The sequence below is a fragment of the Ceratotherium simum genome, chromosome 37 (genome assembly GCF_057802395.1).
Source record: "Ceratotherium simum simum isolate JZ-2026a chromosome 37, ASM5780239v1, whole genome shotgun sequence".
NCBI lineage: Eukaryota > Metazoa > Chordata > Mammalia > Perissodactyla > Rhinocerotidae > Ceratotherium > Ceratotherium simum.
Genome location: NC_141936.1, coordinates 7,602,683 through 7,629,544, shown reverse-complemented (window position 1 = coordinate 7,629,544; position 26,862 = coordinate 7,602,683). Strand labels below are relative to the sequence as shown.

At 42.1% G+C, this 26,862-nt stretch overlaps 1 protein-coding gene across 1 annotated transcript; it reads left to right on the top strand.

Annotated features, from left to right (window-relative positions):
- Nucleotides 1–2,787: 2,787 nt before the first annotated feature.
- SPP2 (secreted phosphoprotein 2) lies at nt 2,788–26,216 on the top strand. The gene is made up of 6 exons (XM_004427706.3): nt 2,788–2,854; nt 2,941–3,065; nt 10,168–10,290; nt 11,391–11,498; nt 23,136–23,193; nt 26,155–26,216. The coding sequence occupies exons 1-6, from the start codon at nt 2,788–2,790 to the stop codon at nt 26,214–26,216; spliced, it is 543 nt and encodes a 180-aa protein (XP_004427763.2).
- Nucleotides 26,217–26,862: the final 646 nt, after the last annotated feature.

Genomic DNA, 26,862 nt, shown 5'->3' with positions numbered 1-26,862 from the left:
TATTGGAGCATATGAGGAAGCCATTTGGTGTAAAACTAATTCTGCCTGACCTTGTTTTTCCAAAAGTGCTTGTGGCCTTTGAACATGCATTGTGTATCTGCTTTAAGCATTTACCACATCCCAAAGACAAGAACAAATGCCCTTAAGATAAGGATGCAACTTGCCCCACATTGGCATTTCCTTAAGGATAAGCATTTCTCCCTAGGATAGGATTTGATTGCTGCGTTCATCCTGTGACCACCCAACTCCAGACAGCAGACCTGCTACCTGCTGTGCTCATCAATCGCTGTGCTGGCAGGGTGATCTTGTGACTATTGTAAAAGGGACATTGCAATCATATGTGATACAAGCTCTTTGATGGTATATAACCTCTCTGTACACTCCACTTCTTTGGTGCCCTTCCTTCCTTGGGGAAGGAAGGCCCTGGGCTATATGGTCCTCAAATTTGGCTCATAATAAACTCGTCCTAATTTTGATTTATAGATTGATTATGGATTATGTGCATCAACAGAGCTGACTAGGGGAAAGCAAGAGGAATGTCATTATTGTTTGCTGGAAGGAATAGCATGTGCAAAGGTCATGGAATGGAAGTCATTTTGTGTCCCCGAGGAATTGCAAGGACACTGTATGGCTGGAACGTAGTGAAGGAAATAGGGTGACCCAGGATGAGCCCAGAAGCTGCTGGACCCAGAGATGCTGCTGCATGGGGTGCATGGGCAGTTAGATGCTGAGATTGTCCAGGGATTTTTCATATACCTTTGTGCAAATGTGCTCATGAATAAGACTCGTAGAAAGAAGGCTTTTCGGGTCAGGACAGTCAATATTCATGATCTGGGCAATATGTAAGTCAGAGCATGATTTTAAACCTTTGTGCAGAGGGCAGGTGAAACAGAGGCAATCTTTTGATTAATAAAGTCGCTTTACGTAGTAGGAGTAATTTAAAATTTCCACTACTGCAATTCCTGTAGGGCACATCTGTTGTGTTAAATCAACCCAGCATCTCCTCCTCCTCCTCCTTCTTGTGGGTAACAGTGCCTGGCCTGCCTCTGGCAAGCATCACCTCCACACACCACATCCTCTGTGAAATGACTACGGTCCCTTCCCCAGGATTTCCTTTCTGCTCTTTCTTCCTGGCCTGAGTCTCCTTCTCTCCTGTCGGATGCTTCTGCAGCTGTTGAGGCCCAGTTCAAAGAGACACATGACCACCCGGGAACCGAGGTCAGGAGGAGTGAGTGAACTGCCAATGTCCCCACCATCTCCAGGAATTCCTATAGCAATTTATGCTTCCCTTATTGGCACTTACATTTGCCTTGTTTAAGCAGGGTGAGCCAGATTATTAGTTCACTTAGATATTCTCTGCACCTGTTGCCTATACATAGCAGATACTAAAAAATATTTATTGAATTCTTACTAGCAGTTACCATTTATTGAGTGATTAATTTGCCAAGCATGTTTCCAAGAGTTTGTGCTTTAATCCTTATGTTATGGTTAATTTTATGAATCAACTTGGCCATGGTGCCCAGATGTTTGGTCAAATATTATTCTGGGTGTTTCTGTGAAGATAATTTTTAGATGAGATTAACATTTAAATCAGTAGACTTTGAGTAAAGCAGATTACTCTCTATCATGTGGGTGGGCCTCATGCAATCAGTTGAAGGTCTAAATAAACAAAGATTGTCCTGCCTTGAGGAGGGAGGAATTGTGCCAGCAGGCGGCCTTTGGACTCTAACTGCAGCTCTTCCCTGAGTCTGCAGCCTGCGGGTCCACCCTGCAGATTTTGGACTTGCCAGCCTCCACCATTGCATGGGCCAATTCCTTAAAATAAATCTATCTCTCTCTTTCCCTCTCCATACCTGGCCAATAATACACCCTACATCTGACCATTTATGCCCATTTTATAGATGAGGAAGTCGAAGTTCAGAGGCATTGAGTACCATGGCCAAGGGTACAGGCCTGACAAGTGTGGCACCAAGAGTCCAGCCCAGGTCTCTCGGAGCCACAGCACAGCACAGCTTCTTATGCGTGAATTGCAAGACTGAGAACACAATGACCTGCACGTAACACAAATTCTATTTACTATAAAGTTTCTCCCCTTTTTAATGATTCACAAACCAACTTGCAATCTTATAGTACATGAGAATCATCAATATGCAAACACCTTATTATCCAGGTGAAGCACAAACATGTCCATTAGCAGAGAAGGACGGTGGGCGGGAAGGTGTGTCACAGCCTTTCACTGCACAGCCTTTTACTTGCTTGGCATTTTTAGGTCCTAAAGATTAAATGATCTCCTTTACAGTCATAATTCCCAGAACAATCTTGAAATAACCACACAATTTTCATAAACAGTTGACTGCAAAATCTTTAGGAACATGAGAGGGAACTAAACAAACAATTGAAAATGGACCATTTTGTGCAAAATGAGATTACACCCCTTCTGCCCAAAAATGAAATTAAAATAAACAGAAATAAGCAGTACATGTGGATGAAATTAACAGAGAAAAACAAACAGCCCACACTGAGCGCCTGAGCCCCGAGCCTTGGGCTAAAGTCCCAAGCTGAGGTCAAAACTTCAAAAGTGGCTTCAAACTGGCACCTTTCCATGGGAAAAGCCAGCAGTCAACATTCACCCCAGGATCAATCGTTTCTGTTTAAGCTACAGACTGCTGCAGTCAGAGAGAGCAAACCAGGTCATGATCAACAAACAGCTGCTCTCAGGAGGACCGGTCACCCCTGAACGCATAGAGACAACCTCCCTGGCTCTGAATTAAAGTTATTCTTCCCAGAATGGAGAAGATGGTGATGAAGATGCTGATTGTGTTTGCTCTTGGAATGAACTACTGGTCTTGTGCAGGTAAGGAACTCAATGCACGTAACGATTGGCGCTGCCCTGGCCCGTGTGTCTTGTCTCACCGTGTCCTCACGTCCTTGTGTGTCTAGGTTTCCCCGTGTACGACTACGACCAGTCCTCCTTGACAGAAGCCCTCAGCGCCTCTGTGGCGAAAGTGAATTCCCGATCCTTGAGTCCATATCTGTTTCGGGCGTTCAGAAGCTCAATGAAAAGAGTAAGTGCCCATCAGGTCTTCTCCATTCCTCTTTATACTGCTTTCTGTTTTGTTTTTTCTTTGTCGGTTTGTTGGGTATACTTTTTTATTTTTCCAGTTTAAAAAGATAATAGCTAGTCATCTGTTTCATACCGTCTTTTGATAGAGAAAGGATTTCATTACAATCGTTCTCATAAGGCTCTCAAGCTACTTTGGATGCCTGAGTCTTTGGCTGTATTTATCCCTCTGGCCTCACTGCCTATTTCCAGATGTTACCCTCTGTGCGTCCTGCTTTTGTATCCAAAGTCCTCATGGTTCCTCTCAAGATGTTTTATTAAGAACCGCTCGTTTATTAGAAATGAGGCTTTTTCAAGTTCAATGGTTCTGCTCCTAATACTTATAGGAAATAAATTCTTGCTTTGGAGCTAAAGAAATCCACCTTCCTGTGTCAATTTAGTAAGAGTCTGTTTCCTGTTAGCCTTGGGAAATAAGGAAAGATGAATTTTCTTGGGCCGCCAATGACTAAGTCTGTGATAAATGCAGAAATATCCTTCAAAGGAAACGAGAAACCTCGACAGCAAGTCCCTCCCTCCTCCCCCCCCCATCCCTCGGAGATTTCACCTCCCAGTGGAGTTCCCCCACCAGGAGGGACAGAAACACTCTCAAGCTAGTTTAGGTTAAGAAGGGAGGTGGGAGAGGTTCTATAAAGTTGCAGGTCCTGTGAATGAGAACTCCGCAGCCAGGCCACGTGGGAACTGGAGTGGAGATGTGGCCAGGGGTCCAGGCAGCAGCTGCTCCCTCGCGGAGGCCAGATGGCCATTGCTGTCTCTCTGTCTGCCTGCTGGCTTCTCCTCTCCCTGATGGCGCCGCCTTAGCTCACACTTAACTTGTTCCCTCTCATATTGTGAAAAGCACATCGCTCATGTTTTTTAGGTCTGGTCCTCTAATACAATATATTCATCTTGACCCTTCTTCTTTAGAAACTGTCTCAGTTTCTCATTTCCAGATTCCTAAGAAATTAATCAAATTGTCCCAGTTCTTTTATCATTGAGTCATATGTCATGGAGACGATGGGCTATGCTTTAGTTACGTGCCAGCCCGGAACCAGGCTGTTGTGGCCAGAGTGGGGTCACCTGGCCTGGGTGTCCTGGTGTGGAGGCACTGCCAGATACATGCAGTTAGCTGCCAAGCTGAAAGGTGAATTCCTTCTGGAAAAGCACTAGACAGGAATGAGGAAGCCCCCTCCTTGCACACTGGCTGCATTGACCTCCATGTTTGCATTTAATGAAATCCACTTGTGGTGTGGGAGAATCGGCGTCCTCTTGCCCAGCTTTTGGATGAACAGTTCAAATTTATTTGTGATTTAACTAGTGCCCACAGCAGAAGAAAGTTGGTAGTTAATTAAATGAATAAGAGCATGAGGACAGGACCTGAGAAAACCAATCACTGACACTGTGGAAATCTGGCCTGGGGAGACGAACTAGCCTGACACCCAGGGCACATTCTGGCACATGCACCATCTTGGTATCACAGACTTGAGCCCAGACACACACTCACCTGCAAATAAACACACTTACATATGCGTAGGTGGGACCTTTCACTAGTACGTAATAAGAGATGCCTCTCTGCCTCCTGTACGCTGCTCTTCTTTCTGGAAGTCTGCCCATTCTTGCTTCTTCCCAGCCTTTTCTGATTATTCACATTCATTGGTCAAGCTGCGTTCACCATGCCCCTTCCATGGAAACTTCATTTCTTCTCCCATCAGAAGGGAAACCCTTCTCCCTTGATCTCTCCTGGTGATGTTTCTTTTCTCTTAGGAGTGGTTCACATTTTGCTTTATTACACACGTTAGTCATGCCTTCTGCAAACCCCCTAAAGATGGCCCCAAATATACCAATTCTCTCCACGCTAGTGGACACCAGGGAGACTCAGAGGTAAGCAAAGTCCTCAGGAGAGAGATGAAGGCACAGACCACTGCACTGAAGGTACAAACAATTCTGCAAAGAATAAATACAAATGAGTGTGACACACTTGGAAAAAATATTCGACCTCTCCGATTGCCAAAAAAATCAGAATTAAAATAAGACGGTGAAAAAGAAGAATAACAAGGCAAAAAAGAAATCTCAAACACTGCTCGAGAGAATGGAATTTGGTAATATTATCTTTGGAAGGCAATTTGGAAATGTGTTAAGCATATTTATAAGCATGTTAAATATTAAAAATAGCAAATATTTAAAATTTTTGATCTCATAGTTTTACTTCTAGGAATATGTCCAAAGGAAATAAGTGGTTCAGTCATGTTTATATATGTGCGGAGTTTGGGGTAGAGTTCAGTGGACATAGGGTGAAGGGTCAGGCCCTGCTGCTTTATCCCTGAGTTTGCGTAATAAGCCCAGTGGCTCTCGACCCCACTGCTCATCAGCATCCCCTGGGAGCTAGAAATATTCCTGACGTCTAGGAAGGATGGTTGACTAATTTAATCTCAGTCTCTGAGAGTGGGGATCATATTCTTACATATTCTCCTGGTCATTCTAACGTGCAGTCAGAGTCAAGAACCATTGGGTTTTATCAATGGACCTGGATCAAATCCTCTTGCAATTGATTTTTAGTTACTTACCTCTTGGGCTCCAAGTTTAAAAGAGGATGGGAAAGGTGAGGCAACATGACTTCAGCAGCGACGGTTTCCTTGCTGCAACGTTGGCATGAGGCTCTCTCAGACTGTTCCCCCAGTGGACACAAGCAGAGAAAGGAGGTGGATACTGTGCTGGGGATGAGGAAGAGGAGAGGGTGGATGAGGCTGTGCTTTCGAGAAGCTCCGGTTCTACTGGGGAGAGAGAGGAGGGAGAGGAGGGGAGGGGAAGAAAGGAGGGGGGGGTGCACGATTACATAAATAGATGAAGTTAGTTTCAGAGAGTGGAGGATGCTGTGGAGAAAATAGATTAATGGATGGCTGGACCTGGGCTGGGGCTGGGGCTGGGGTGGCCATTAGGTGGGCAGAAGTCTCCATGGAGGCTGCCATATTTGAGTTAAGACTCATTCAGTGACAAGAAGTTCCAGCCCTGGGAAGACCAGTGGGAGGGCCCTGAAGGACCAAAGGCCTAGACAGAGAGTCTGGCTAGAGCCAAGTGTGTGTGCGTGGGGGTGAGATCAGAGAGGTGGGCCTGAGTTGGGACATGCCTAGGGCATGATCTGGAGGAGTTTTGGGTCTGTTTTAAGGACAATGAGTAGCCCCTGTGGGGCTGTGGGGAAGCCTTTGAACAGAGAAAGTGCATGAAGACCTTTGCATTTGTGGAGGATCTCTCTAGCTGCTGTGTGGGGGGATGTGAGGGAGGAAGCCCAGACAGCGACAGTGGGAAGCAGGCAGCTGAGCCTCGTGTGGGCTCAAGGCAGTGGGGAGTGGACGGACTCGGGGACATCTGAAAGCAAAGCCACAGACGGTTTGGAATCCTTCATGAGGTCATGCCCACTTCTGTCCATTTTTACCTTTTATCTTTGCATTTTTTGCTTTTTGTCTTTCTAAATTATTCTTAGCCAGTTCTAGCTGATCTTTCCTTTTTTCTAATAATAAGGGATTAGTTTTAAAAACCTAAATGATCACCGTGTTAGCTAGGTTTCTGCAGAGAAACAGAACCAATAGAATATGTATGTGTGTATATATATGTACTATGTACTATATATATAAATGTGCTATGAAGGACATATATATGTGTGTGTGTGTGCATGTGTGTATAAATACACACACATATATATATTTATAAAAAATGAGACAAAGAGAGAAAGGGAGAGATTTATTTTAAGGAATTGGTTCATGCTATTGTGGAGCTTTGGGAAATCCAAAATCTGCAAGGCAGGCAAGCAGTCTGCTGGCAGAGTTCTTTCTTGCTCAGGGAAAGTCAGTCTTTGTTCTAATTGGGCCTTCAACTGATTGGATGAGGCCCACCCACAGTATAGAGGGCAATCTGCTTTACCCAAAGTCTACCTATTTAAATGTTAATCTCATCCAAAAAACTCCTTCACAGAAATCTCCAGAACAACGTTTGACCAAATACCTGGGCACTGTGGCCCAGTCAAGCTGACACATAAAATTAACTATAACAATCACCAAAAGGAATTGTTATGGGTCTTTTATTGCTTGTATATTTTTACTACTTTTTGAAATAAAAACACAAAATATGCTCATTATCAGAAGTCAGAAAATAAAACAAGAAAGAAAAAACCAAAAGTAACACCCATTATCCATTCCTCTGAGACACCCACTACGAATATGTGGGAGGATATCTTTTTGGGTTTTTTATTTTCGTATGTGGGTATAAAATATTTTTTTTAAGAGAAACAGGACCACACTGTAATGCCGATTGTAAAGTATCACAGTTTATTTCAGCAACAATGCTGGATTCTGGATTTTCTTCAGTTGACTCCGTGTTGTTGAGCCTTCAGGTTGTCCCACATTTTTCAAACAATTCATAGTGGAAATTCACTGGCAGAAAGTGAGTTCAGAGGAAAAAGCAAATCTGTTAGGCTTTTCTCCATATTCTGGAAAGAGTGCTTAAAAGTGCTTAAAGATGCAAAAAAGCTTGCAAAATCATCTCATAGTGTAATAAAACTATCATTACTCACAAAACCCACAATTTCAGCCTTTTAACTAAGCTTTTGTGTCGCCAGTTTGCTTTCATGACACGGCTGGAAGGGAAATTGCTGAAGCGTGATGGAGCTTGTGGAGAGCTCCCACAATGCACTCCAGCTGATGGAAGAGGTTTTCATTTTTTATGAGACTCCGATTTAATAGCCAATAGTTTAAAATTATAGATAGAGGAGGTAGTAAATAAGGGCGAGGCTGAGTTTTTAGTCCTGCTTGTGTTCAGGAAACTCGACTTGTATCAACACTCCTCCTTCCTATGTTAGGAGACATGAGACCCCCATCCCAGGCTTGGGGTTTGCCACTGATTTCCAAAACAAGATTTTCTTTCTTTTTTTTTTTTTTTGTGAGGAAGATCAGCCCTGAGCTAACATCCATGCCAATCCTCCTCCTTTTTTTTCCCCAAAGCCCCAGTAGATAGTCGCATGTCATAGTTGCACATACTTCTAGTTGCTGTATGTGGGACGCGACCTCAGCATGGCCAGAGAAGCGGTGGGTCGGTGCTCGTCGGGATCTGAACCCTGGGCCGCCAGAAGTGGAGCGTGCGCACTTAACCACTAAGCCACTGGGCCGGCCCTAAAACAAGATTTTCTACAGGTGCCCATTACTCCCTGCCTGTAAGCGGGCTGTGCCCCATGGAGCGTTGTCATTTCTTCTCTCCACTCTGGACAGTAGGATGAATGTGTTGTTGACTCAAATTTGGCACAAGGTGGGCTGAGGAACTAAAAGGGAAGAGATTTTTGGAACCTAGGGGTGCTGTCGGCTAGCGGACCACGGCGGGCTCCCTCCTGGCCTCCCTGCCGCCATCTTGTTTTTGCCCCAGTATGTTCTCCTTGCAGCAGCCATAGTGACTTGGCTCTTATCTCGTAAGTTCCTTTGAGAACTTCTCATTGCAATGAGAATGAAATCAAAACACCTTCCTATGGGCTACTAGGCTACAAATTATCTGACACACCCCATCTCTCCAACATCATGGTGTATGGTTCTCTTCTTGTTCATTTTGCTTCAGTCACAACAGCTGGACTTGTTCTGCCCCAGGACACTGGCTCCGCTTTTTCTTCCCATGATGGGCTCCTTGCTATCCTTTAAGTCTCAGCTGAAATGTCCCTTCCTGGGGAGGATTTCTCTGGCACCTTCTCTAAAGTAGCTGCTTCCTCCTCTCCACCAATTACCATGTTGTTTTTCCTTCATGGCATCATAACCATCTGGAATGATCTTGTTTAGTTTTCATTAACATGTTTACTGTGTGGCACCCTCACTGGAATCCAAACTGCGTGGAGACTTCCCAGCTCTGCCTCTAGTGCTGGACACACAGTGGACACTCAATAAGTCATGGGACTTCCGTGTCTTCAGAACATCACAGATTCATTGGGAAGTCTGGAAGCTTCCCCCAGTATCCCACCCTTGGTGGAAAGGAGTAGGAAATTGTGTAATCTCATTCATAGATCAGAACCTCTCAAGCAGGAAGTGGGGCTGGACTACCCCGCACAGCAGAGATGTATGTGCCGCTTACTTACTTATTTCAGGAATTGAGAAATTATGGAGCATTCTATTAGGAGATTGACACTTAAAAATACATACAGTCGATTCTCATAATTCATGGCAGTTATGTTCTATAAAGACTCTGCAAACACTGAATTAGTGAACACCGAACTGATGCTTCTGGGGAAATACAGGGTTAGGTTCCTGCAAGACTCTGGTCATAATATTTTCATCAACTGATCAACACATAACATAGTTTTATGTGTGTTCTGTTTAAAGACACTTTATTTAATATATATATGTTGATGCCTTAACACTGAACTCATGGCCACCAGCACCATAATTCGTGCCTGAACGAAGCTTATCTAACACACATTTTCTCCATAAGGCACATCACAGCCCTCTTGTGCTTAGAAGCACTAGACAGCACATCAGCACTACACTAGGGGACCATTTTAAACAGCAAAAGCACCAAAACAAGAAAAACATGGCACGAAATAGACCATGAAAATGACACTTGTCTATAGTATGAGCTGAAACAAGAAGGCAGAGTGTCACCTTTTTTGATCTCAGTTGGGGACATTGTGCATCAGGTGACAAGTTTTTTGCCACTCTGCGCATGTCCATGAATGACTGTGAAAGGACCTTGACTATTGATTTGGGGGTTATAAACAAATTTTAGCAAGTAGGCAAATTCATAAATAAGGAATCTGCAAATAATGAGGATCAATGGTAAACGTAAGTCATTAGATATAACACCTACCTCGGGATTAGGACACCTATGTTCCAGTTCCATTTTCTCACTAAAGGATTGTCTGTCTTTGGTGAAGCACCTCTTCCTCTGGTCTTGAGAATGAGGGCATGGAACTAGGTGATTACAAAGACAACTTATAGCTTTAATGGTGGAAGATTCTGTAACATTCTTATTGTGTGGGGAGGAACATGTCTAGCATTGTGAACTTCAGAAACACATCTTTGGCAAACCGATGCTTTGTTTTTATGAAGGTCAACGTCCTGGATGAGGACAGCTTGAGCATGGATATAGAGTTCAGCATTCGAGAGACGACGTGCAGGAGGGATTCTGGAGAAGATCCTGCTACCTGTGACTTCCAAAGGGGCTACTATGTGGTAAGTGTGTGAGAAAGGCTACCATCCCAGAAACGTGGGAAGCACCTTGTCTTCTTCCATTATGTGGAGCTGATTCGGAGTCACGCTGAGAGCTTGGCCACTGCCTGGCCTCTGGCCACGCTGGGAGGCACCATTAACTGCATCCACACTGTGTTCCTGGGCTGGGGCAGTGTGACTCAGTGGTTGAGGACTTGAGCTGTGGGGTCCGTGGTCCTGAGTGATCCTGGGAAATTATTGAACCCCTGTTGCCTCACTTTCCTGCTCTTGAAAAAGAGGATAACGATGGCTCCAGGTAGAGTGAATACAAAGACGTCAACACCAAAGAAAAACCCCAGAGGCATTTTGAATTCTATTTTAAATGAATTTAAAACACCAACTACATTCGAGTTGCATTATTTTGTAGTTGACAGTTAAGTAATATCTGTCACATCTGCTCCGCCCCCCGACCCTGGGCTCCGTGAGGTCAGGACCATGGCATGTTCATTTGGGCATCCCCAGCAACCAGAACATGGTCCAACACTTGGTTACATCCCGCCTGTACAGGCCAGCACCATCAACCCCAGATTTGATCTCCAAGGTATTTACCTTAAGATGCACGAGTACTCAGGGTTCTGTTACTTTATCAGTTTGATTATGTCAGGGTTGCTTTACAATGATGTAAATTCTGAAAAGGGGATCCTTTGTTTTGTTATCTTCATGAGACTTTTCGCTGTGATTCTGTTTTACAAAGGATCCAAAGCCGAGTGTCACAAGCATCTGTTTCTAACGAAATCCGAGGCCAAGGGAGAAGAGAGCAGAGTCCTTTGGGGCTCTTCCCATTTCTTTCTGTTGCAGGGGGAAAGGAGTCAAGGCAGCCCATCAGGTTTCATGAAGGGAACATTGGCTTCCCCCGGGAACTTGTATCAAATGCCCAAGAGATATTTAAATATTTCATTTGTTTCTGCTTAGGTCTTGAGGAATTTTCATTTTGGAGAAATGAAATGCCTCTGTGAACTTTTCCTATCTGTCTGCATCATTTTGTCAAGCCCTGCAGTATTGCCTCATTTCTTGCCCTTTCTATGAGCTGCTGAAGATGTAACTCATGGTTTCGCCTTTTCCAGCCGGCAGCCGTTTGCAGAAGCACCGTGCGGGTGGCTGCCCAGCAGGTGCAGGACGTGTGGGTTCGCTGCCGCTGGTCCTCCAGCTCCGAGTCTAGCAGCAGCGAAGAGGTATGACCAGGGGTTTGGCGTCCTCCGGGACAGCACCTCTTAGGGTCTGTGACAAGCAGACTGGTGTGATAGAGTAGCCGGAACCTCCTCCAGGCACGGGCAAGCACAGGTCTGCTTACTCGGCTGGATTCTCTCTTTAACACCTGCAGTCTTGTTTTCAATATCCCTTACTTCTTCCAGTCTCATCTTTCACTTTCTCCCTCTCTCTCTGTTTCCCTGAGATTAGGGAAACAGAGAGCTTACAGTAACAACTAGCAAATCTTCAAAGTTTGAGATCTAAGTATGCAGCTCATTGGCGTTGTGGTTTAGCGGGATGGAGAGGGACATTTTTGTGGGACCAGTGTTCAAAACTGGTTACCAGCTCTGCAGTCGAGGTCAGGATACTTAAACTTCATAATCTGCAGTGTCTTCATCTGTTAAATGCCAGGAATAAAGACCCCCTGATAGGTTGTTGAGAGAACTGAGTAAGTTGATGGACATGAAACATCTGGTCCAGTGTCTGGTACCTTACAGACGCTCAGTGAATGGCTGGACATGTCCTTTTTCCTTCAGTTGTATTGAAATTGATTTGCGATAATACTGCAAAATTAATAGTATATAAATTTCTGACTTAAAATTATATTACATATTTATTTGTCTGTTTATTGACTGCTTTCCTTATTGAAATGTGTGCCTCATAAGGACAGGTAATATGTTTGTTTTTGTAGGTCTAGGACAATGTTTGATGCAGGGTAGATGCTCAGTAAATCCTTGTTGAATGAATACAAAAAACTGAGGCAGAAATGGTCAGAAATACAATACAAGGAAGAAGCCTCTTGAACCTAACTAGGGATAAAAACATAACTGTTACATTATTTGTTTATTCGTAATGGGGTGACATTCTTGACAGGTATTTTAAAAATGTTCCTACCGTTATACACCGAATCTGTCCAACAATATATTTCTCTATTCATATTTTTATTCAATTTTTCAAAGATTCAATTCTGTAGTGAAAATTACAAGAGAGTACAATTTCAACTTAAAGAATTATACATAAAAGTTAATATTCTCATATTATTAACATGCCCACGCCTTAAATATTTTGTCTGGAAGTCTATTTTAGAATTAGGAGGCTATGAAACTAATGACTGAGGAGCCCCTGTTACAGGGGATGGTTCTATTGCTAGAAGGAGAACTTTGCACAGGTTATTAGAACCTTCTCCACACAAATGTTCAGTTGAGCATCACCTTATTGCTTGATCTCGTTCACACTGGCAACTTCTGAAAATCATCCCCAAGTGATTTCCCCAGGATCCTGTTGTCTTGGTTCTAGGGTCAGAACCAAGGGCCTCCTTTTTTAGACTTCATTGATGTATCTAGGAAGTCTGATATGTTTCATAGTTGACACACTCGCATGCTTGTGGCGCAGCTAACCCAGCAATAACAAGGACCAAGCATATCATTTCACAAGCATTTTGTTCATATTGATTTTGTGGTTTATATGAGAAAACATAGGGAGACAGTGAGGAGCAAGACCAGAACAGTCCTGGCCCTTGTGGAGTTTATAGATGAGTCTGGAGGAGTGTCCGTTAAACAGCGGTTACCCTGGCAACCAGGCAAGCATTTGGGAGCACGTAGGGAGAGGACAGAATATCGTGTTGGGGCAAAGAGAGCTTCCCTGCGGAATTGAGTTCAAATTGAAAACTGGAGGGTTGGTGGACATCAGGACAAAGGGACAGGGTAGGGGGAGGAGGCAGGAAAAGAGATTCTAAGCACAGGGGAGATCATAAAGGAGTACCCTAAAGTGCGAGAGAAGCTGGAGGGTTGAAATGGACGGAAATCCATTGACTGGAATGAGCAAAATACAGGGGAGAGAGGGGTGGGGCTGGAGAGGAACAACAGACAGGTCAAGATGGACCTCATGGGTCATGTCAAGGATCCCTGGCTTGATCCTAATGGCAGTGGGGCTATTGAAGGATTCTAAGTAGGGCAGTGACAGAATAGATGAAGAATAGGTTGGAACGAGGTCAGAGCAGATGGGGAGCTAGGAGGCTGGCAGGACAGGTGAGAGAGAATGCTAACTGGAGCTAGGAGTTAGTGGTGAACATTGAGGAAATGGATTCTAGTTCATTCTATGACCTTTAACACAATTTAAATTAATTTAATAAATGGCCCCCTAATTTAACTTCTTTTTCATGTCTGATTTGGGAAGTTGATTATGATTGTTTGTGGAGCCCACAAATCTGTTCCAACTCTCTAATTGCATCATGAAGACCACTCACTATTCTCCCAATCTCAAGCTTTGTAAGAAGACTTTGACACTAAATTAAGTTAGCCCCCGAAACAAACAAGAGTTTAAAATAAACTCCCAGTTTGCTTTTCCTCAAAGATTAGGAGATGGTAAAGAATTATGAACAAATTAAAAAAAAAGAATTCCTTAAATTAAAGAATTCTGCAATTCAGAAGAAAGAGGAGAAAACAGATGGAGATATAAAGTAATTCCTGGAAACTCTAAAATAGATTTCTTACATGAAACAGAAAAAAAAAGTTAGAAAACAGCTGTTAACTATTTTCAGTGAAATAAATAGTGATATTTCAGACATGAAAGACCTTAGACTAGGATGAATTTCAGACATAGAACAAATAACTCATTGTTGGAAGTAGGAAATAGAAGAAATAAAACTGAAAAAAAATCCCAGAGTAATGAAAATCAAGATCACTTGAAAAACATATGTAGAATATAGACGAATTTCCAAAGAAAGAAATATAATGTAAAGAAAGATGGAAATCATGGAGAAGACCAAAAATCCCAATTATGATGAATAAGGACTTAGATCAAATGGAAAATATCTAGTAAGGATATAATGAGAGAAACTGTCTTGAATATAAGAAGTTGGGGTTTTCCACTACATAATTTTAAAAAGTATAACAGCTATAAAGAAATTTGAGAAAATAAATTTCGTTTTTTTTTTAGTCTAACTCTTACTTTAATATTAGAGTTTTTTTTAAAATTTTTTGTTTATTGCAGTAACACTGGTTTATAACATTGTATAAATTTCAGGTGTAAATCATTATACTTCTATTTCTGCATAGATTACATCATGTTCACAACCCAAATACTAATTACAACCCATCACCACACACATGTGCCGAATTATCCCTTTCGCCCTCCTCCCTCCCCCCTTCCCCTCTGGTAACCACCAATCCAATCTCTGTCTCTATGTGTTTGTTTATTGTTGTTATTATCTACTACCTAATGAAGGAAATCATATGATATTTAACCTTCTCCCTCTGACTTATTTCACTTTGCATAATGCCCTCAATGTCCATCCATGTTGTCACAAGGGGCTGGATTTCATCGTTTCTTATGGCTGAGTAGTATTCCATTGTGTATATATACCACATCTTCTTTATCCATTCGTCCCTTCATAGGCATTAGGTTGCTTCCAAGTCTTGGCTATTGTGAATAACCTGCAATGAACACAGGGGTGCATGTGTCTTTACGCATTGGTGTTTTCAAGTTCTTTGGATAAATACCCAGCAGTGGAACAGCTGGCTCATATGGTAGTTCTATCCTTGATTTTTTGAGGAATCTCCACACTGTTTTCCATAGTGGCTGCACCAGTTTGCACTCCCACCAGCAGTGTATGAGAGTTCCCTTCTCTCCACATCCTCTCCAACACATGTTGTTTCCTGTCTTGTTAATTATAGCCATTCTGACGGGCATGAGGTGATATCTCATTGTAGTTTTGATTTACATTTCCCTGATAGTTAGTGATTTTGAACATCTTTTCATGTGTCTGCTGGCCATCTGTATATCTTCTTTGGAGAAATATCTGTTTCAGGTCTTTTGCCCATTTTTTAATTGGGTTGTTAGTTTGTTTGTTGTTGAGATGCATGAGTTCTTAATATATTTTGAAGATTAAGCCCTTATCAGATGTATGGTTTGCAAATATCTTCTCCCAATTGTTAGGTTGTCTTTTCGTTTTGTTGATGGTTTCCTTTGTTGTGCAGAAGCTTTTTGGTTTGATGTAGTCCCATTTGTTTATTTTTTCTACTGTTTCTCTTGCCCAGTCAGACATGGTGCTTCAAAATATGTTGCTAAGACCGATGTCGAAGAGCGTACTGCCTATGTCTTCTTCTAGAAGTTTCATAGTTTCAGGTCTTACATTCAAGTCTTTAATCCATTTGGAGTTAATTTTTGTGTATGGTGTAAGGTAAGGGTCTACTTTCATTTTCTTGCATGTGGCTATCCAGTTTTCCCAACACCATTTGTTGAAGAGACTTTCTTTTCTTCATTGTATGTTCTTGGCTCCTTTGTCAAAGATAGCTGTCCATAGATGTGTGGGTTTATTTCTGGGCTTTTGATTCTATTCCATTGATCTGTGTGTCTGTTTTTGTGCCAGTACCATGCTGTTTTGGTTACTATAGCTTTGTAGTATATTTTGAAATCAGGCAGTGTGATACCTCCAGCTTTGTTCTTTTTTCTCAGGATTCCTTTAGCTATTCGGGGTCTTTTGTTGTTCCATATAAATTTCAGGATTTTTTGTTCTATTTCTGTGAAAAATGTTGTTGGAACTTTGATAGGGATTGCATTGAATCTATAGATTGCTTTAGGAATTATGGACATCTTAACTATGTTAATTCTTCCAATCTGAGAGCACGGAACACATTTCCATTTCTTTGTGTCTTCTTCAATTTCTTTCAGCAATGTTTTATAGTTTTCCGTGTACAGCTCTTTCACCTCTTTGATTAAGTTTATTCCTAGGTATTTTATTCTTTTTGTTGCAATTGTAAATGGGATGGTATTCTTAATTTCTCTTTCTGCTACTTCATTGTTAGTGTATAGAAATGCAACTGATTTTTATATGTTGATTTTGTATCCTGCAACTTTACCATATTTGTTTATTACTTCTAAAAGTTTTCTGGTGGATTCTTTAGGGTTTTCTATGTATAAAATCATGTCATCTGCAAATAGTGACAGTTTCACTTCTTCCTTTCCAATTTGGATCCCTTTTATTTCTTTCTCTTGCCTGATTGCTCTGGCTAGGACTTCCAGTACTATGTTAAATAGGAGTGGTGACAGTGGGCATCCTTGTCTGGTTCCTGTTCTTAGAGGGATAGCTTTCAGCTTTTCACCATTGAGGATGATATTAGCTGTGGGTTTCTCATATGTGGTCTTTATTATGTTGAGGTACTTTCCTTCTATACCCATTTTATTCAGAGTTTTTATCATAAATGGATGCTGTATCTTGTCAAATGCTTTCTCTGCATCTATTGAGATGATCATGTGATTTTTATTCTTCATTTTATTAATGTGGTGTATCACGTTGATTGATTTGCGAATGTTAAACCATCCCTGCATCCCTGGAATAAATCCCACTTGATCATGGTGTATAATCTTTTTAATGTATTGTTGTATGCGATTTGCTAGTATTTTGTTGAGGATTTTTGCATCAATGTTCATCAGTGATATTGGCCTGTAATTTTCTTTTTTTGTGTTGTCCTTGTCTGTTTTTGGAATCAGCGTAATGTCGCCTTCGTAGAATGAGTTAGCAGCTTCCTCCCCTACTCAATTTTTTGGAAGAGTTTGAGAAGGATAGGTATTAAGTCTTCTTTGAATGTTTGGTAGAATTCACCAGGGAAGCCGTCTGGTCCTGGACTTTTATTTTTGGGGAGGTTTTGATTACTGTTTCGATCTCCTTACTGGTGATTGGTCTATTCAAATTCTCTACTTCTTCTTGATCCAGTTTTGGAAGGTTGTATGATTCTAAGAATTTATCCATTTCTTCCAGATTGTCGAATTTGTTGGCATATAGCTATTCATAGTATTCTCTTATAATCTTTTGTATTTCTGAGGTGTCTGTTGTAATTTCTCCTCTTTCATTTCTGATTTTACTTATTTGTGCCTTCTCTCTTTTTTTCTTGGTGAGTCTAGCTAAAGGTTTGTCAATTTTGTTGATCTTTTCAAAGAACCAGCTCTTGGTTTTATTAATTTTTTCTATTGTTTTTTTGGTCTCTATTTCATTTATTTCTGCTCTGATTTTTATTATTTCCCTTCTTCTACTGACTTTGGGCTTTGTTTGTTCTTCTTTTTCCAGTTCCTTTAGGTGCATTGTTAGATTGTTCATATGAGATTTTTCTTGTTTGTAGAGATAGGCCTGTATTGCTATAAACTTCCCTCTTAGAACCACTTTTGCTGTATCCCATAAATTCTGGCATGTCGTATTTTCATTTTCATTTGTCTCCAGCTACTTTTTGATTTCTTCTTTGATTTCTTTGTTGACCCAGTCGTTGTTCAGTAGCATTTTGTTTAATCTCCACGTATTTGTGGCTTTTCTGATTTTCTTCCTGTAGTTGATTTATAGTTTCATACTGTCGTGGTCAGAAAAGATGCTTGATATTATTTCAATCTTCTTAAATTTATGGAGACTTGTTTTGTGCCCTAATATGTGATTAATCCTGGAGAATGTTCCATGTGCACTTGAAAAGAAAGTGTATTCTTCGGTTTTTGGATGGAATGCTCTGTATATATCTACTAGGTCCATCTGTTCTTGTGTATCACTTAAGGCCAATGTTTCCTTATTGATCTTCTGTTTGGATGATCTATCTGTTGGTGTAAGTGGAGTGTCCCCTACTATTATTGTGTTACTGTCTATTTCTGTTTTTATGTCTGTTAATAATTGCTTTATATATTTAGGTGCACCTACATTGGGTGCGTAGATATTTACAAGTGTTATATCCTCTTGTTGGATTGTTCCCTTGATCATTATGTAATGCCCTTCTTTGTCTCTTTTTATATTTTTTGTTTTAAAGTCTATTTTGTCTGATATGAGTACTGCTACCCTAGCTTTCTTTTCATTGCCATTTGCATGGAGTATCTTTTTCCATCCCTTCACTTTCAGTTTGTGAGTTTCTTTAGGTCTGAAGTGTGTCTCTGGTATGCAGCATATATATGGGTCTTGTTTTTTTATCCAGTCAGCCACCCTATGCCTTTTAATTGGAGCATTTAGTCCATTGACGTTTAAAGTAGCTATTGATAAGTATGTGCTTACTGCCATTTTTTAACTTTTTTTCTCAGTGTTTTAGTAGTCCTTCTCTGTTCCTTTCTTCTTCTATACGGAACTGATGGTCTCTTGAGTTTGACCTCTGTCTGAAACCTCTACTCTTTAACTCCCCTCCTCCCTCATTTTATGTTTTTGATATCATATCTAACCTGTTTTTTGTGCATTTGTATCCATTACCCTCTTATCATGGAAATAGATAATTTTTCCTATTTGTGGTCTTCTCTTCTCCCCTTAAATCAGTCCCTTTAACATTTCTTGTAGCACTGGATTCTTGGTGACAAACTCCTTTAATTTTTGCTTGTCTGGGAAATTTATGATCTCTCCTTCCATTTTGAATGATAACCTTGCTGGGTAGAGTATTCTTGGCTGTAAGTTTTTTCCTTTTAGCACTTTAAATATATCATGCCATTCTCTTCTAGCCTGTAAAGTTTCTGCTGAGAAGTCAGCTGATAGCCTTATGGGGTTTCCTTTGTATGTAACTTGACACTCTCTTGCGGCTTTTAGGATTCCCTCGTTATCTTTAATTCTGGACATTTTGATTATGATGTGTCTTGGTGTGGGCCTCTTTGGGTTTATCTTGTTTGGGGCTCTCTGTGCTTACTGTACTTGGATGTCTGTTTCCTCCCTTAGGTTAGGGAAGTTTTCATCTATTATTTCTTGAAATAGATTCTCTGCCCCTTTGTCTCACTCTTCTCCTTCCAGGACACCTATAACATGGATGTTAGTGTGCTTGATGTTGTCCCAGAGGTCCCTTAGATTATCCTCACTCTTTGTAATTCTTTTTTTGTTACCTGTTCAGCTTGGGTAACTTCTTCTAGTCTTTCATCCAGCTCACAGATCCGTTCTTCTGTATCCTCTACTCTGCTTTTGAGTCCCTCTAGTGAAGTTTTCATTTCCAGTATTGTATTCTTCATTTCTGATTGGTTCTTTTTTATATCTTCCATTTCTTTGTTGACATTCTCACTGAGTTCATCTGTTCTTCTCCCCAGATCAGTGAGCATTCTTAACACTCTTTGTTTGAACTCTCTGTCAGGTAGGTTGCTCATTTCTGTTTCACTTAGTTCCTTTTCTGGGGTTTTGTCCTGTTCCCTTACTTGGAATGTATTCCTTTGCTTCCTCATTTTGCTCTTTCCCTGTGCTTGTGTCTACATATTAGGTAGGTCAGCTATGTCTCCTGCTCTTGGATAGGTGACCTTATGTAAGTGATGTCTTAGGAGGCCTGCAGTGTGCTTCCCTTAGTTCTCAATGTTCCCGGGGTGACCCCTATATGGGCTATGTGTGTCCTTCTGTTGTGGCCTGTTTGCTCTCCCTGTAGGCACCCAGGGAAGCCGAGTTATGCTCCTCGCCAGCTGTTGTAATGCTCAGCTGCTTGTAGTTGTTGTGGGCCCTTCAGTCTCTTTATCAGGTGTGGGGAGCCCCAGCACAGTTGGCTGCAAGTTCTAATACCACATTTGTGTTGCAGTCTTTCTTTTAAGTGAGTAGGCCCCCAGTGTGGCAGGTTGTTAGGCTCAGGGCCTTACAATTGCTATAAGCCTCCAGCCCTTAAGTCTCTTGTCAGCTCTCTGAGGATTGCAGCTGGGTGGGGCTGGCCTCAGGCACAGGAGCACCCAATTGTTTCAGGCTTTGGAAGGTGGGGCAAACCCCCTATGTGGGTCTTTGAGAAGCACAAGTCTTCTGCAGCTGACAAGCCCTGCCGCCCACATGTCCACACACACAGTCAACACAGTCCTGCCCCGTGTGCGAGCCCCGACCTCCCGAAGCGGACCCAGTCTCTCCACAGCGGGAGCCCCACCACTCCACCACCACCCCACACTCTCCACCCACTCCTTGTGTACATCCTGCCCTGCTGAAGTCGGCTCAGTTGCCAGGCAGCAGAGAATCCAGTCACCAATCTATGCAGGCCCACAAGTTGCCTGAGGGCTTGTTGTTGGGTGGGGCCAGTCTCTAGGGTGGGCTGCCTGCCCTGGCTGAGCTGGATTAAATCAGTGCTGTAGTAAGTGGGGCAGACCCTGGGCTAGCAGGCCTCAGGGAGTACTCCAATGGCGTCTGTGTCAGCACGCCCACACCAGGCCACAACAATGGCCCCCACCAATGTCCCAGTCCCTGGAGAGGTCTCACCTCTCACCGAGATGCACTCAGGGCCTATTAGGTCAGTTTCTTTTCACCAAAGCACTGTGCACCTTTCTTTCTGGTGATTTTAGGTTGCTTTCTGAAACAGGTGAGTTTGCATGTGGGCCCTATAAGTGCTGGTTTTTAATTTCTTTGTGAACCAGCTTTTCTGGGGGTACTCCCCAATGTTTTAGTAGCAGGCAAAGTCAGATATTAGGCCACTCATCTCGATTGTGCTGGGTCCACAAAATGCCCACAGTTGGTGCGCTCCCTGGCTCAGGGCCCCGCGTCTCCAGGGAGGGCTCCGTACCTTTGGGCTGCTCCTGGGCGGCCGTGAGGCGCTGCGGCTTGTGAAGGCAGCGTTTTTCCTCCCCAGAAGGGAGTTTCTGCCTCTTCTACCTCAGTTAGGATTGTCCGTTGTTGCAGGAGTTCCTCTTATCCAGTTTTCACTTCTGTCTCAGGGGTAATTTTTCCACAAGTAGTTGTAAATTGGCTGTGTCCGCGGGAGGAGGTGAGTTCAGAGTCTGCCTATGCCGCCATCTTGACTTCCTCCTCCAATAAATTTCTAAATTTGCTAATATTCTCCTCTCCGTAACCAAATAAGCATTTGAATTATGGGGAGTCTTTTTTTATTTTTCATTTTGAAAGTCAAATATGCAAAGGATAAAAGGTTTCAATATGGCGCACGAGCACTCAGTCAACCACACAGAGGAGCCATTGCCATCGAGAGTGTGGTCCTAACAACTGTAGGTGGATGAGTGAACTCGACTTTAGACAGATCCTGATTTAGAGTGGATGGCATGAGGTTTGATTAGGGTTTCAGCCAAAAGACCCAAAACAGTCCAAAAGGGAGAAATTGAGGAAGAATAACTGAACAGGAATTCTGAGCTCAGGGGAGGAGAGGTGATGGGCATTTCATTTATTTATCATCTTCCATTTCAAGAGATAAAAATCCAACTAGAAGTAGCCTCAGCCATGAAGGGATAATTCCTTGATTCATGTTCCCAGAGAGGAAAGGAAAGAGTTGGGCCTCATGGACATCTCAATTTAGGGACTTTCAACACTATCTATGCCACATTCATTTTCTCCTCTCCTTCTCCCTCCTCCCCGCCCTCCCCCCCCGCCATCTTACTGTAGATAAGCTTTCTTCTTGTACAGGAAGCAGAGCTACAAGCTACCCCAGATTCATATCCTCTAAATTTAGGAGGAAAAGGGAGCATTTCTCTTTAGCCCCACTGGAGAGGTCTCTTGGCATTACTCCTATTGGCCTGGCTTAGGTCACTTGTGCCCTCTTTTTTTAATAACACCTTTATTGAGATATAATTCACATTTCATACAATTCACACTTTTAATGTGTACAGTTCAGTGATTCTTCATATATTCATAAGGCTGTACAACCATCACCACTATCTAAATCCAGAATATTTTCATCATCTTGAAAAGAAACCTCATACCCCTTATCAATCATTCTCTAGTCTCCATATTCCCCAGCCCCGTACAACCACTAATCTGCTGTCTCTGTCTCTGGATTTGTCTATTTTGATGATTTCATATAAATCCAATCATACAGTATGTGTTTTTTGTGACTGGCTTATTTCACTTAGTGTAATGTTTTGGAGGTTCATACCTGTTGTGTCATGTATCAGCGTTCCATTCCTTTTTATTGTCAAATGATATTCCATTGTATGGATAGACTACATTTGGTTTACCTGTTCATTAGTTGATCAACATTTGGGTTATGTCTCCTTTTTGGCTATTGTAAATAATGATGCTATGAGCATTCATGTACAAGTTTTCAAGTGGACGTATGTTTTTATAAGGACTTGCAGTGGCTTCATGAAAACTACTCATGCACACCTAAACTGAATGCATTGTGGGGACGTCATAGGGAGAAAACTCCAAAATTTGACCTAAACACAATATATTTGCAAGTCCATATAACAAGTTTCCATCTTTCTGGCCCCCAACATTTGAGAGTAATTCTGAGTCTAGTGGAAAGCTTTTTAGTCAATTTAAACTTCGTGTAAATTGTTCTTGCCCATGTGCTTTCTTAGACATACGTGTTCCATACCATATAAAGTTATTTAATATAGTATGTTGCCTTATTGCATTAAAAATGATTTATAGGGCTGGCCTGCTGTGTAGTGGTTACGTTTGCGCACTCCACTTCGGTGGCCCGGGGTTCGTGGGTTCAGATCCTGGGCGCGGACATACATACCCCTCATCAAGCCATGCTGTGGTGGCATCCCATATACAAAATAGAGGAAGGTTGGCATAGATGTTAGCTCAGGGACAATCTTCCTCAAGCAAAAAGAAGATTGGCAACAGATGTTAGCTCAGGGCCAATCTTCCTCCACATCAACAACAAAAAAGAATTATATAATACACTGGAGTCCTCCAGATAATATTTGCATTTTTTACAATGTCTTTTCTTTTTCTCTCTTTCATGTGCTGACACACACTGATGCCTAAATTTACTTAGATGATTTTTGGGGACATATTGGGGTCGTCCTCTAGATGGAGAAACAATTATCGACTTGGTAAGCTGAGATCTGTTCTTTTTAATGTTTTTGTCTTGAAACAACTTCATATTGAAGCTTTCTGTTAGTGTGTCATTTAAGACCAGAAACGTCGATACACAATCTTTGAACAATTACAATAATTCCTGAAAATAAAAATTTTCTTTTATTTCTTAATGATATAACTTTTCACGTAGGCATCCCTGTACATTAATACAGAGATGTTCCATATATCATGGCCCCAACATCTCTGTCAATAAGGCAGGGCAGATGTTGGTTTTCACCTTGAGAGGGTCCCCAAACTTGAACATGCTTGTTCCCTCCTGGGTGCCTGACCGAAGTTGTAGGGCCCAGGTATGCAATAATGTGTAGCTGGGAGGATCTGGACTAAACCTCATCTGACTGGGTAGGGCTGAATTCTGTATCCTGTAGCCATGTGACTAGAGCTGACCATCCCTTTAAGGGTCTTGGTTGGGGGAGGGAGGGCTCTCCTTTCTTCCTTCTTGCGTGGCTCTCATTTGAAGTGGGATTGGTTAGTGTTCTGTGGCTGAGGAACCATTCTTACATTCCTGAGGCTTTCTCCTATTGGTGCTGATGGCGGCAAAACTCTTTGGTGGTTTCCCACTGCTTTCTCGCTTAAGAAGCAGATGTGGGCCATCAGTAATAAAATCACAGAACATTCCGGAAGTGGGCAGAGGGGTCTTGGTTTATGACTGCTACTGTGCTACAGGTCTCATTCCTGACAAATCCAGAAATGAACAATTTTATGAATGGTCACCAGGTAAGTGGCCCTATTTTCTTCCATAGGACCACAACAGATCCTTTTCTGATCAAGCCAGACTCTGTTCAAGCCATTTCGTAAGAGATAAACCCCTGAAATACAAAATATTTTAAGTGAAAATGAAAAGAACAGTACTGCATAAATTTGTTTGCAAACCATTAAAAAAGTAACCTTGAGCCTTTAAAACTCATTTAAAAGTTGGCAGGATTCAAAATACCACATTTGGTTCAGGAAATCAGCATTGAGCTTTTCTCCTGCCCCACTTCGGGCATTTTCTGAAAAGCCCAACCTTGATCTCCTTTTTGCCCTCCACCCTCAATGGAACTTTGCAATAAGCAGACAAAATTAACAGTCATTTAATTACTCCTTTTTATAGATCAGTTTAGTCATTTAATCCTCATGATAGCTCTGTAAACCAGATGTGTTACCTGCTTATATAGAAGAAATGAGTAATAACTCATGGCATTAATTACGTACATGAAATACTCTGTACTAATTGCTTGACACAGTTTTTTCCTTCAACCTTCACGACCATCCTGTGAGGTAGCACTAGGTTCCTTCCCATTTTATAGATGAGCAAACCGAGGCTTACTGAGTTTCTGAACTTCTCCAAGGCTACGCTACCAACATAGGACTTTGATCCAGGCAGTGAGTGGCAGAGACAGGACTTTGATACAGATCTGTCAGACTCTAAAGCCTCTGTGTTTTCCATGCTGTTTTCCAGAAGAATTGTGAAATTCACCCTATTTCAGTTCTTCATTACAATGAATAACATGGATATCAATATTTCATTAAGTTCAATGTCTGATCCTCATTAGGCATACTCCAATTTATTTGAAGTGCTAGGGCCTACAATCTGAGGCTTGATCTAAGAAAAAAATTCCTAAGTTTTAGACCTCCTCCAACTTGTCACTTTGGGAGAATATACAGTTATTCTAACAGTGTGAGAGAATGTTTTTTGAACTCTTCTTTTGGAATTGCCATCAGGATCTATGTCCCATTCTTTTGAATCTCTGTAGTGGTGGAAAATATTTGTCCTTGGATTTGATTTTGGAAATAGCCAAAAGCCATCTGGAAATAAATGTGATTAATCAGATTAATAACCATCTTGGGTGCATTAGTTATCTATTGCTATGTGTCAAATAACCCCAAAATTTAGCAGCTTAAAACAACAAATGTTTATTATCTCACAGTTTCTGAGGGGCAGGAAACCAAAAACAGCTTAGCTGGGTGGTTCTGGCTTAGGGTCTCTGACAAGGTTGCAGACAAGATGTAGACTGGGGCTGTGATCTCATCTGAAGGTTTGACTGGGGCTGAGGATCCATTTCCAATGTTGCTCACATGGTTGTTGGCAGGCCTCAGTTCTTCATGGGCTCTTGGACTGAGGGCTTCAGTTTCTCCTTCTCCACAGGGCTGTCTAAATGTCCTTAAGCCATGACAGCTGGCTTACCCCAGAGAAAATGATGAGAGAGAGAGGGAAAGAGAGAGAGAGGGAGAGAATGAGCAAGCAACAGAGCACCCAAGAAGGAAGCCACAGCCTTTTATTACCTAATTTCAGAAGTGATATACCATTACATCTGTATATTTTATTAATCATACAGACCAAGTCTGGTCCAATGTGGAGGGGAATACCCAACAGTGTGAATACCAAGAGGCCATCTTGGAGGCTGGCTACCACATTGGGAAAATGCCATTTGATACAAAAATATATTATAAGGATATACTTAATGTGGCTTCTTTTTTACATGCCTCAGAAGATAATTCAGAGCTGGAATTCTAAAAACATTTTGGGCCTTGGGAACATTATTGACACAGATGTGATGCAGCCATCTCAGAGACAGCTTTGAACATGACAATTTAATTTAATTCAACAAATGTGTGTGACAGGCACTGGGAAGACCCCGTGGAGGACTGAAAGATAAATGTGACAGTCCCTGCCCTCAAGGGTTTACAGTGGAGGCTGAGACAGGTCACACGTGGAGAGAAATAAGCATGGAGTTCAGCTGTGACACCACACAAGAGGGAGTGAGGGAGAGCTTGATGGGGGGGTGAAGTTACCATGTTCTCGAGTATTCTCTTAGCAGTATGGCTTCTGGTCACGCTAGTCACAATCCTTCTCATTAACTTATAGTCACGTAGTCCATGTCGTCTTAGATCTTGATGTGAATGACAGAGTCTATACCTTCCCTTTCTATCTTTAGATATCATGAGAAGGATCTTTCCTCCTGGAAATAGAAGGTACCGAACCAATGGGACAGAGTAAGAATAAATACTGGCTTCGAGTGACAGCCTTGAGGTAAGGGAACACAGGTAAAAGCATGTGTATTTAGAAATAGAAGCTACTTGGAGTGAGCACCCTAAAACTGCTGCCCTCACCCCTCTGAATATCTGCACTATGCTGTGCAGCTCCTGTCCTCGCCTTTCCACCGTCTCTGGTCTCTTCCCAGAGACTGCTCCTCAGTCATCTCCTCAGTGTCACGCACCCTCGATCGTTATCCCGTGGCTTTTGTATCTGCTGCCGCTGATGTGATCAAGTTTCTCCATCTTAAGAGCAAACAAACACAACAACGCCTTCCTTTGACGCAGTATCACCATCCCAGCAACCATCTTGCCCTCCTCCCTTCCCTCTCTGCTAAGCTCATTCACACAATTGTGGTCTATGGCTGCTGCCTCAACCTCCTCACCTCCCATTCACTGTTCTGCTTTTTGCAAACTGGATTTTAATCCTTCAAATCTGTGAAATCTTATCTGCCTTTCTTTTCTTGATCAATAATTTAAATACCGGTGACCATTTGTATTATCTCCTTAGCCCAATTCTTTTCTTCTTCTATAGATTACTCTGTCATCTCTTCCATTTGCCTGACTTTATCAATGATGTGCAATTACTTCCAAATTGCACCTCTTAACAG

Bases quoted from the DNA above. Each gene is read 5' to 3' on its own strand.
- SPP2 (XM_004427706.3), top strand. From the start codon at position 2,788: ATGGAGAAGATGGTGATGAAGATGCTGATTGTGTTTGCTCTTGGAATG. The intron at 3,066-10,167 runs GTAAGTGCCCAT...GTTTTTATGAAG, and splicing joins TCAGAAGCTCAATGAAAAGA to GTCAACGTCCTGGATGAGGA. The intron at 10,291-11,390 runs GTAAGTGTGTGA...CGCCTTTTCCAG, and splicing joins TCCAAAGGGGCTACTATGTG to CCGGCAGCCGTTTGCAGAAG.